This window comes from Balaenoptera ricei, chromosome 6 (genome assembly GCF_028023285.1).
Source record: "Balaenoptera ricei isolate mBalRic1 chromosome 6, mBalRic1.hap2, whole genome shotgun sequence".
In the NCBI taxonomy this organism is placed as follows: Eukaryota; Metazoa; Chordata; class Mammalia; order Artiodactyla; family Balaenopteridae; genus Balaenoptera; species Balaenoptera ricei.
The window spans coordinates 94414241-94426673 of record NC_082644.1 but is presented as its reverse complement, the minus strand read 5'-3'; the positions used below and the strand labels follow the sequence as shown (position 1 = coordinate 94426673).

General features: G+C 37.3%; 1 protein-coding gene across 1 annotated transcript in view; it reads right to left on the bottom strand.

Annotated features, from left to right (window-relative positions):
• SMC2 (structural maintenance of chromosomes 2) overlaps positions 1-10275 on the bottom strand; it is a 48217-nt gene extending 37942 nt beyond the window's left edge. Inside the window, exons 1-9 of the mRNA XM_059925209.1 lie at positions 10117-10275; positions 9020-9248; positions 8250-8399; positions 6127-6249; positions 5471-5509; positions 2734-2844; positions 2483-2527; positions 964-1197; positions 582-731 (exon numbers count right to left, since the gene is read on the bottom strand). Coding sequence (XP_059781192.1) covers positions 582-731; positions 964-1197; positions 2483-2527; positions 2734-2844; positions 5471-5509; positions 6127-6249; positions 8250-8399; positions 9020-9187 — 1020 coding nt within the window. The 5' untranslated portion in view covers positions 9188-9248; positions 10117-10275. The remainder of the gene's footprint in view (positions 1-581; positions 732-963; positions 1198-2482; positions 2528-2733; positions 2845-5470; positions 5510-6126; positions 6250-8249; positions 8400-9019; positions 9249-10116) is intronic.
• Positions 10276-12433: the final 2158 nt, after the last annotated feature.

Genomic DNA, 12433 nt, shown 5'->3' with positions numbered 1-12433 from the left:
CCAACTCCAGCAGCTTCCCATGCCACTCGGAATAAAGGTCAAAGTCCTTCACATGTTTTGCAAAACCACATGTGATCCTACACCCCATTACCTTTCTGCACTTCTACTACTTAGTGATAACCAGCTACACTTATCTCTTTACTTTTCCAGCACCTTAGGCACTTAGGGCAATTGCTGTTCTTTTGCCTGGAACATCTTTCCCCACAGCCTCCCAATTTATCTACATTGTTCTCTGACCTCCTTCAGGTCTTTAATGAAATACAGCCCTCCCAATGAGACCTTCGATGGCTACCCAATTTAAAATCCCAAATTACACCCCCACCTCCCCTATACTACAACCCTCTCCACTGCTTTATTTTCTCTCCACATCAGTTATCACTATATAACATATGATATTTTTCACTTATTTATCTTCTTTATCATCATTTCCCTCACTGGAACAAAGACCCACAAGGTATTTTGTCCATTGCTACATCCTACCCCAAACAACTACCCTTGATCCATAGCAGACACTCAATAAATATTAACAGAATGGATAAATGTATACTACTAGAATTAAATTACACTTTTCGTTTGCTTACCTCTACCATATTTTTTTCCAGCTCTTTGCGTTTGTTCTCTTCACTTGCCAGATTTTTCTTCTTGAAATCAAAGGCACTTTGAGATTTAGTATTAACTCGCTGAGCTTCTGCAAGAGCATCTTCTAAAGATCGGAGTATACCTCCAATTTCCTATAATCAAATGCACCCAATTCAATCAATGTACTTACACATTTGTTCATGGTGTCCTTTTCTTGTATAATTTCTACATAAATTATTGACTTTTTATAAGCTATTTCATTATTATACTTTAAGATTAAGAAATCGATACAGAAGACAAGGCCCAGTAAATCCTAAATAGTTATTGTATAATATATAATTTTTTTTTCAGCGTGTATATTCTATTCTTACATATATGCCTGACCTTATCTTTTCTTTTTTCCAACTCTTCTATTTCATGACTAAGTGCTTTTATTTTTTTATCATTTTCAGACAATTCTTCTTGAAGCTTCACAATTTTATCCTGCATTTCTTTTAACTCCTCAGCTGAGCGTTCTTTGGTATCTTCAGCCAGCAAAAACTGATAAGCAATATATAAACGACTCAAATGTTCTATTTCTCTCATTAGCTTTTGGTACTCCAAGTAGGAAGATCTTTCCTGAAAGAGAAATCACCAGTAAAGTGTAACTCAAAATTCATAGTTTTAAACAAATTTGGAAAGAATCAAAATACAGCAACATGTATAAAATTTCCCATTACATGATGTAATGGATTTTGTCTTAAACTGAGTGATCATGGATTATAAATTTTAGGAAGCTTTAAATAACATTAGAACTATGGTTAGATAGCATAATACCATCTCTAGTGAATCCTTTGTGGTTATTTCTTCTCAAATATAATCAGGCAGTTGGGATTAACAAAGAAATGCAGACATAAGATTCACAGACTGGCAGTAATAAGAAGTCTATATAAATACAACCTACACAACCATGAATGATACACTATTAAATGTTCTTTGTAGTAGTATTACCAAGATGCCCATCCAACATTCATTCATGTAACCATTTATAAGTATTTGCTTACACATTATTAAACTTGATTCCCATTAGGACCTACTGGGACAAAGTAACAAAATAACAAAAAATTCCTAATTTCAAGAAACAAATTCAGGGTGATTAAATGACCACTCCATATTATTAGATTTAGAAAGAACTTGTCAAAATCAAACATGACATCTAGGTTTAAACTCGTGATCTAGTGTTTTCTACTAAATCATACATACAAAAGGCAGAACCTTCAAGATCACAATTTTTCAGTTTTTCCAATAATGTCTATGCTACTATATGGATTCAGAAGAGAGCTTGAGAAATATCAAACTTTAATGAACACTTAATAAATTCATAAATACATAATTTAAAACCAATGTGCTATAAACACATTCTTTCACTGAAACACCAATTACAATGTCAGAAGCTGCAAAGATTATAGAGAAAACAGTCATCTGTTTCAATACCTTTCATTTACCAATTGCCTTGACAGCAGCAATTGTAATAATAGCCCCCTCTTATCCGAGAAGTTATTCACTCTACCAAGAAAAGTCACTGAGAGGGCCATATCTTTATGAAATATTATTCCATTCAATTCTAAGTATACAGGAAAATTTAGACTTACTTCTCTTCAACAAAGAATTAAAATCTGGCATATTTTCTGAGATTAAGATAGGCAATCTATATACAAAACCATTATGACTTAATAGATATGAAGTACATTGTCCTCTACGAGCAGAAGGCTGAGTACGGACTACCAACTCTAACGCCTTATCTCATCCGCCAGAATAATTCCTGAGAAGTGGTACACATTTCATCCCCATGTGTATGATTGGGGATACATCACCAATTTTGAGAGACATTCTAGCTGGCTGTCCTCACATATATAGTAAATACCTCTTTTAATTTCTGAATGGTTGGAGTAATTTCTTCTTCAAGTATCTGGAAAATAAAGGAAAATCATATTTTTCAGTATGTGAAGCACCATTAAAGAAATTTAAAAGGGAGAAGTAGGATGTAAGACTAAGGAAAACTGAACTAAGGCTGGGCAGAGGGGGTGTGCGGTAAAATTTCTCTTTTTACAGCAGAGAAACTCTAAATGCAAACGTACTCTCTTCTCTCAAAATATTTTATATAAATTTAATTACCGTCTTAATTTCTTTCAGCTTAGCCTCCTTTTTTTCTATAGTCTTCTGGGCAGCTATTTTTTTGTATTCATACATCCTGGTTCCAGCTGCTTCTTCTATCATGGACAAAATCTGGAAAGACGATTGTATTAATGTTTTAAGAATCCAAGACAATGAGTCTCACTGGAATTTACATTAAGGATATTATTTAATGCCTTAACCTAAGTATCGTAACAAAATTATGGATCATAAAAGTTAAGTACATAAAATTGTACATATTAGCTAATAACCCTAACATTCAAGAAACATTTCTGGCCTTCAGTCAAATTCTAAAATCAAACTTTATGCCACACTGAGGTTCCCGAGTACATCTCCTTTAAAACTGAAGCCAGTAATTCCTTCCTCCTCTTTTCCTTCAAATACGAGTCTTAGAAAAAGTAAAGGCTAACAACATTCAGTTTTCATTTTAGAAATTTCTACTTAAAATTGTTCCAAGTGAGACTTCAGCCATTTTGTTCCTACAAGGATGAAGCATGGCCTAACATTTGCATTCCAACTGTGGCACATGCTTTAAGAACTTGGGAAAGTAACTTAATTTTCTCTGTTCCTCTGTTTCTTCTTCTGAAGAGTACTGATAGTATCTCACAGCATTGCTGAGAAGTAAACATGAAGTAAAATAATTCATGAGAAGTACTCTGAAAAAGGCAAATATTAATTAAAATTTTGTAAGAAGGACAATTTTGCTAGCACTCCTTTTTCAGAAGCTTCTACTCACCATCAATCCCTATCTCAAGAGGATTATTTCTCTGAAAACCATTTTGATTTCTATGTATTTGGCAGGTTTTGAATTAGAAGTTTTCCCTTAAGATGTTATCTAAAGAAAATAAGCGTGACCTATGGTCAAACCAGACTAGTATTATCAATTATCAGTCGTCTTCTTAGTTCTTCTCCATAGAAAAAAAATACCAAAAGAGTTTTTGCTCTTATACAAAACATTCATTCCTTTGTACCAACTCTTCTCAAGGGGGCTCTAAGAGAAAATTAAGTCGTAATGTCCTAAGCAATCCATTGTATGTAATGAATTAATTTCACTCAAATCTTTTTCTTTAGGCTGACATGGAACACCAGTTGAGAAAGGCTACTTTATAGAGGCAAAATTTCTTTTAATACTGTATCGGGCACATAAAACTCCTAGACATCAGTCTTGGCAATGATGTTTTTTGGATTTGACACCAAAAGCAAAGGCACCAAAACCAGAAGTAAACAAGCGGGACTACATCAAACTAAAAAGATTCTGCACAGCAAAGGAAATCATCAACAAAATGAAAAGGCAACCTACTGAATGGGAGAAAATATTTGTAAATCATATATATAAGTGGTTAATAACCAAATACACAAAGAACTCATACAACTCAATAGAAAAAAATCAAATGAAAAAAATGTGCAGAGGGTATGAATAGATATCTTTCCACAGAAGACATACAAACGGGCAGCAAATACATGAAAAGATCGTCAACATCACTAATCATCAGGCAAATGTAAATCCAAACCACAATGAGATATCACCTGTTAGAATGGCTATTATCAAAACGACAAGAAATAACAAGTGCTGGTGAGGATGTGGAGAAAAGGGAATTCTTGTGCACTGTTTGTGGGACTGTAAATTGGTGCAGCCACTATGAGAAACAGCATGAAGGCTCCTCAAAATATTAAAACTAGAACTACCATATGATCCAACAATTCCACTTCTGGACATTTATCTCAAGGAACCAAAGACAAGAATTTGAAAAGACATCTGCACTCCCATGTTCACTGTAACATTATTTACAACAGTCAAGACATGGAAACAACCTAAGTGTCCACTGATGGATGAATGGATAAAGAATATGTGATATTTATATATATAAATAAAGAGTATTATTTAGCCATACAAAAAGGAAATCCTGCCATTTGTGGCAGCATGGATAGGACCTCGAGGGTATTATGCTAAGTAAATTAAGTCAGACACAGAAAGACAAAAACAGTATAATCTCACTTATATGTAAACTCTTAAAAAAAAAAAAAAAAAGTGATCTCATAGATACAGAGAAAAGATTGGTGGTTGCCAGAGGTGGGGAAAGGGTGGTGGGCAAAATGAGTACAGGTAGTTAAAAGGTACAAACTATAAGTCCTGAGGATGTAATGTATGGCATGGTGACTACAGTTAGTAATACTGTACTGCATATTTGAAAAGTGCTGACAGAATAAATCTTAAAAGTTCTCATCTTTAAAAAAAATTTTAACTGTGTGGTGACAAATGTTGAGTAGACTTACTGTGATCATTTTGTGATATATACATATATTAAATATATGTATATATATAAAATCATTATGTTGTACACCTGAAACTACTTTATGAATATCTCAATTAAAAAAATAATTTTTAAAAAATTTTGCTTAACAAGGTCCTAAGACTTTTCTTTTACTTCTTTTAAGGATTCTCATTTAATCCTCAGAACAGACCCTGAGGTAAGGATTATTGGCTCCAATTTATGGATGGGGAAAGTAAGGCTCAGAAGGTTTCTGTTACATAACTTAAAAAAAAAATGGGGCACAATGTTAAATATTAAAAAACAAAACTATTTTCTCTACTAATCATTCTTAAATGTTTCCAAGAATTTTAATAATGGAAAAAATTATGTTAAAAAAATTGATTACCTAGAAGATTAAGACAATATCTGTAATTACTATTTTTACTGCCCTTAAAGAGTACTCTTACCTCTGGAGGTTTCATATTCAACACTTTTGTAATTCGGCCCTGAAAATAAAATTGGCAAACTTACTATGATAATAACAAAATACAGAAAGAATAACCTAAAGACATACATGTTTATCTGCACTGAAGCTGCTGTATCCTAATACACCAATCTTTTGGGAGTTATTTCTTCCACCTACATGAAAAGATGTTTCTTTTATTAGATTTTATTAGATTTGAGACCAAAGGTAGCTTTGTTACCCACTTTCTCACGAGTGATACAAATTACATAGGTTATTAAATGATACAAAGTTAACTCGACCATATTTCCAAGACAGTTAATATTAATGATGTAGAAGTCTCCAATTCTAAGACAGGTAAGTATATAAATAAATGTTAGCATAATTATTGAACATTTCTTGATTTTTTTGGAACAATGGCCCTCCAGGATAAGTCAAAGAAAACTACTTCCAGACATTCTTCAACATTCAAATGTACACAATATACTAGAACATGTAAGTACAAAAAACTAACCCACATTTCTTAACAGGTGCCCAAACAGCAGCCTAATAGTAAAATAAAAAACGAAAAATCCAAACAGAAGCACTTCTCTTATGAGTTAAAAAATAAAAGATGTCAAAACTATTATGAAAGAGACATAAAGACCACAAACGAAATACCTGCATGATGAGAAAGTGAGGGTTGTTAACATTAAGGCCAACAGAACAAAAGAGATCCTGTACTCTGGTATTGTTTGCATTTACTCCATTGATTAAATATTTATTTCTGCCACCAATAACCACCTAAAAAGGAAAGAATTTTAAAAGATATAAATGAACACACACATCTTGAGCTATGATGATAAATTCCCAAATACATTATTTTTCATGTTTGTTCTGTCCAACTAATGGTAAACAAAATCAATCTAGGGTAAATAAATAATAAAGAATGTGTGACATGGTCAAAAAGAATGAGATTGAGTCAGGATAATTGGCTTCTAATCCAGGGACTTTTGCTAACTAGTTACGTAACCAAGCACAAGCCTCCTAACCTCCCCTGCAGTGGATTAGGTCTCTAAGGTCCCTTCTAGCTTCGTGTTTCCAAGTATGTGTAGATTGTAGTTTCTATCCCTGATCACCCTCTTTCTACAATTTTCCATACTCAGAGGTTAACCCCTCTTCCTCCCCTTTTTGATTTCCAAAGGAAAAGAAGTCAGAAACTGAAAATGAAAGGCAAATAGTTTAATATCAATCCTTGTCAAGATGCTAAAAGGGATTAGTAAAAGACATGACTGGTAAATACTTGAAAGAAAAAGAGTAACCATGGAACTTCGTCATGGGTTTAATAGGAACAACTTATACTAGATACCAGCTTGTTCACACTATACTATAGCACTTGCATTATCATTTTTTGGGTATGATTGTCTCACCCATATTTTGAGGTCCTTAAAGATAAGGTATGTTTCTCATTCTTTCTATCTGTATTTCCCAGTGCATTCAACAACGCCCAGCACACATTAAGCACTTAATAAATATTAAATAAATATTAATTCACTTTTTCCTGACAGGATTATGAGGGTGGTAGATCATTTATTAATATATTTGAACAACAGTCCTAATATACCCATAAGTAATTTGAGACAGTCTTTATAACAAAATTATGGTGAAGATACAGGCATATGGATTGCATAAGGACAGGAATTTTGGGTAGATTAGTAGCAGACTTACTTAAAATCCTTAAAGGGTTATTATTTGATAGATGCTTAATGAAAGAGAACAGGATTCTGTCGCAATCTAGTCAATCCCCCCCTTTTTTTTTCAACCAGAGGCTTTCATTAAAATAGAGAGGGAAATCTAAGTTACATAATGCTAAGTTGGAGAGTAAATGCGAATTTTTAAAAATAAAACTTTGACAAACTGAAAACATTGTCTGACTGTAATAAAAAAGATTTTAAGGGACAGATGTAAGGTCCTCCCTTGGTTTCAAAAACCTGCTTAGATACTGAACTGGCAGTATGTGGCTAAGTAATAACACACATGAACAATTTAGAGTGATTTTAAGTAAATCAGATATGAATTCACAATGTATCATGAACTCTCCAACATCATATTTAGAAAAATAGAAGTAGAGTACTTAAAATGAAAGAAGCAACAATTCTGCTTAATCCTGTCATAGCTAGACCAATTCTGGCATATGCAATGTGAGGGGCCAAGCATTAAAAAAAAAAAAGATATAAAAAACTGGAGCAAATTTGTATTCAATGTGGTGAGACAACTGAAAGACCTATGAACAACTAAATATCAATTGAAAGACCTAGAGATTTAGCTTAGAAAACTGACTTACAGAACACTTCAATGTTGAAATACGGAATAAATTAGATTTGCTCTTGATGCTCTCAAGAAAACTAGGATTAATGTGTAAAACTTGAAGACAGCACTTTGGCTCAATATATAGGAATAACTTTCTAATTAGACCTTTCCAAAAACAGAATGGGTTACCTCAGAACACAGAAAGATCCCAAGAGCTACAGGTGTTCCAGCACAGAGAGAGAAGACTCAAGTGTGGTTCAAGATTTAAGCATGAGTGCTTGGACTGATGGATTTCAGATCCCTTTCAATCCTCTTGGCACATGGCGGAATTTGCATGATCAAAATGTAACATAAGGAAGATATTCTTAAGGAATCTAGTCAGTATTTGATCCATCAATTTTGCTCATAAACTTTCCCTCTCCAGTAGTCACATTGCCAAAATGCACATCAGACCTGCAAGTTTCTAGGTAACCAAATATTTAGTAGCCACTCACCTGCCTTGTTACTGTAATTTCATCATGAACCTCAAATCCTAAAGGACTCTGCTTTTTGTCAGAATTATCAAAGGTGATTGACACGGAGGCTTTGGTAATACCAGCCTGCCCATTTTTGTAAACTAAATCTTGTAAATTAGAAGCCCGAACCTAAAATAAAGGAAAAGTTTCAGTTACAAAACCCCATACTACCTAAAATAGCACTAAAGTTCTTCTTGCTGTTGGAAAATCACCCATGTAGTATCCATTAAGCCGCCAAGGATAGGCAGTGGCATTCATAAACAAGAAGAGCAAAGAAAATGGGTAACAACCTGAAATGGGCACCTTTCTCCATAGGACTTTTTCAACCCTGAACAGATCTGTTTTCTATTCATTTCTTAACAAAAGCTCATTTGAAAGATTTAAGGAAAGACAGTGTCTAAGAATTTCACTATTCATCCAATCCCATTAGAAGGTCCTGAAAAGGCATTATAATGGGGGGGGGGCAGGGATGGGGTGAGGGTACAACTCTGGAATGAGAATGCCTGAGTTTCAGTGTTGCTCCAAACATTTTAAGAAGATGAACCTTAGGCAACTCCTCTAAGTTTTTATTTTCTCACCTAAAATATGGAGTAATAATACCGACCTTTAAAGGACTGCGGTGAGTTATAAGATATTTCACGTAAAAATGCAAATGAAGAGGATACTGGCAATAGTCTCCAAGTGCAATGAGGATTCCCTCGAGGCTCCTCAAACTTAAATTCACATAAATGAGAAAGTTTACACTTTACCTGAGACAGGTTGGAGATGCCCAGCAAAAAGCAGATGGAGTCCAATATGTTGGATTTCCCACTACCATTTAAACCAGTGATAGCATTGAAGAGGGGGTCAAAACCATTGACTTCAGTCCTCTGAGCATAGGACTTGAATCCCTCAAGAATGATTGACTTAATGTGCATTTTCACTACTGACTCGGACAGGCAAATCTCTGCTGGAAATCAAGCAAGCCACAAAGCAGTTCTGTACAAAACAAATAACAACACATAAGTGGAATGTAAAACTGGAATCATAATAAATGTAAAAGACTGAAACATAAGAATGACAGCTCTATAGAAATAAAACAGCCACTTGCCAAGCTACTTCCTCTGATGCAAAGATATCTTTCTTTAACTTAAAAATATACAGGCGTTAGTCTTTAGTTAGAATTTAATTAAACCATTAATTCAACCTGGAAGCCAACCACTTACTTCTCCAGGCTTATCTTCCACCGTTATCATACTCTAGCTAACGTAGGCTGATTATTTCACACCGCATCCCCTTTGCCCATAATGCCCTTCTCCCGGATACTGGCATGGCTCACTCTCCTTTCCAACACTCACGTCTTTGCTCAAACGTCACCTAACTGGGGTCCTTCCCGACTTCCCTATATAAAAGAGCACCTCTACCCACCCCCTCGCTCTGCTTCCTTTTTCCTTCATTGCACTTAAAGCTGACACTAAACAGTACTTATTTACTCGTCTATCCAATCTATCACAATGTAATCTCCGTAGCATCTTCGCCTACGTCCACCGCTGTATGCCGGAATAGTCCCTGACTCGAGGGCGCGGGATGGGGGCGGGTGGGGGGGGGGGGTTCGTAAATATTTATTAAATAGATAAATCACACATAAAGAGATGAAGCTTTTTGCTTTCACTCAGGGTCTTTCCTCGCCTCACCAGGCCTTTCTGTCAACACTTCTTCGCCCTACTTCAATGGCAGGAACTAGCCATTCTGCCAAGAACCCCTTAGAACTTTAGTCTGAGGTCCCTTGCTCCTCGGCTCCCCAGCCCCCGGCGCCCATCTCCAGCCAGGAATGCCAGGCTAGGCCCAACCGGCCGCGCGCACGCACCTGCCTCACCGCTGCGTCAGGCCGCCTGGGCTTGCGGCGCCCCCAAAGCTCTTCCTAGTCACTAGGGCGGAGAGTGGGCCAGCCTTGCCCGGCTTCGGGCGCTACGAAGCGAATTCCACCATAGCGGATACAACACTCACCCCGCGCTCTGCAGCGGAGAGGAACTATTTATGCCTTTGAATTTAGGCGCGAGCAAAGGACCCCACCCCCCTCTGTCTATTTCATTGGCTGGTGCCTCAGAGATGCCTGACTTCCATTTTTCTCTTCCATCAAACAACCAAAATGACAGGGAGATAGAAAAGAAGGTCGCGACGGTGGCGGCTCCGGGAAAGCGACGCCTCGGGCCTGAGGACTAAAGGAGCTGGTGGCATACGTTGAGCTCGGCGTCCGGCACATCTCGGACAGTCCCGCACCTCCGCCTCGGGGCCTCGCGCTCGCCGGCCCCGCCCCGCCTCAGGCCCGGTTTTGCTGCCGCCGCGTTCGGGAAACCCCGCCTTCCCGCGGGCCTTGGTGGGTGGGTGCGTGGGTGGGTGGGGTACTCGCAGGTGCTGGCTGTTGTGTCTGTGAGCAACGGAGGAAGGGTGGTTTCCTACCGGTCTCCTCGCTCTGCTTCAGAAGCTCCGGAATCTCCCCATGCTGGCGCAGATTCGTCAAAAATGGAAGCTGCCCCTTATTGGGACTGGGGCAGCGCCGACCGAACTTGTGAGGACTGTAGGTCGCGGTCTGGCTCCACCCCTCGCCGGCTACTAAGCCTGGCGGGCCTTTTCATCTCGGGTTTAGCGTCCGGAAGGGACGATAGGCTCGCAGCCAGAGCTGTGCAGCGCCCAGGGGAGAAATTGAGTGGGGCCGATAGTAGGTGCTGGACGAATAGGAGTTTCCCTCCTTTCACTGAAAAGCTGTAGAATGATAAGCAATGGCAGAACTAACATTTCAGAGAATTTTAGGGGGAACACCTTGTAACAGCTGATATTTATTGCGTTTCGTGTGCCAGGCTGCATTCCAAGGGCTTTTTAAAATCCTCGTAGCAACCCTATGAAATCCGTGATATTGCTCTCATTTTACAAATGAGCAAACGGAGTCACAGGTTAAACAACTTACTCCAAGTAGTAAGCGGAGCAGCGGAGATTTGTTCCCACGCAGTCTTGCTCCAGAGCACGTACTCTTAAATAGTAATATTTACTTCTCTTCGTGTATAGACTCCAGTACTAGTAATAACAGATCCTGTTATCAGTGTGTACTTTTCTTTAAAAAAAAAAAATGGCCAGTTTACTCACCGTTAAGGGTATTGATACTAATGAGTTAGGAGGGGCTCGGCTTCATAGTGCACTGTGGTGCTATCTATCCCTAGGTGATGTATAAAAAGATGGTGCGGCCAGTATGCTGTTTTAGGTTGTATATTTAAAGTTGTTTTCTTCACCCCGGGTTGACTTTGCAATATTCAACACCAGTCGAACTACCAAGAATTATCAAGAATGAGCCAGTGTTTTGAAGTTCTTTCTCTACTTAAGAGAATAAAAAGTTTTATGAAGTTTTTTGTTTGTATAAGAAATAATTCATTTGTTTACTCTCATCCCATCCACTTATAGAAGTCAATCATTACAGGCCTAACGTCATTTAGTCGAGCAGTTATCTTTGTGTGCTGTGATTCCTTCATCTACACGCCACAGCTCTTCACTTGTATTGATTCTATTCAGTCTTATTATACATTTCTTTTCAACTCTGTCCTCTTCATCACTGTGAATAAAGAATTTTAATTTGCCAACAAACCCTAATGTGGATTTTACCAAGTTGTGAGATAAACAGTTCTTTGGGGTGAAAATGTAAGTGTTAAGACAGACATTATTAGCCTTTGCACTATTTTAATAAGTTAATAACTAGCTGATATTATTTAAGTCAAATGGATAAAAAATATATGCAAATACACTTGCTGGATAAGAACTTCTGGGTAGTTATAAAAATAAACACATCTAACTACTACTAAAAGTAATTATTAAAATGAAAATTCCTTATAAAAGGAGAGATCTAGAGCAATTTTAGCCTTAGAACACGTCAGAAGCACGAAGGAATTTCCGTTAGTACAGATGGACTTGAGGAAATCACTAATGGCTGACTTAGAACTGGCCCCTGAGATCACCACAGAGAAGTGGAGAACACCAAGGCACAAAGTCACTAAAACCACTCTAATGTGGAGAGGTTAGGGCTGGAAGTAAAGATAGACTGTAGGGTGGATACAGTATAAATAGAGCACTGTTCTTGTTTCATCACCGTGTATCGAAAGCTTTTGAAAGCTTTAACACTGGCTGGCTAGTGTAGTCTT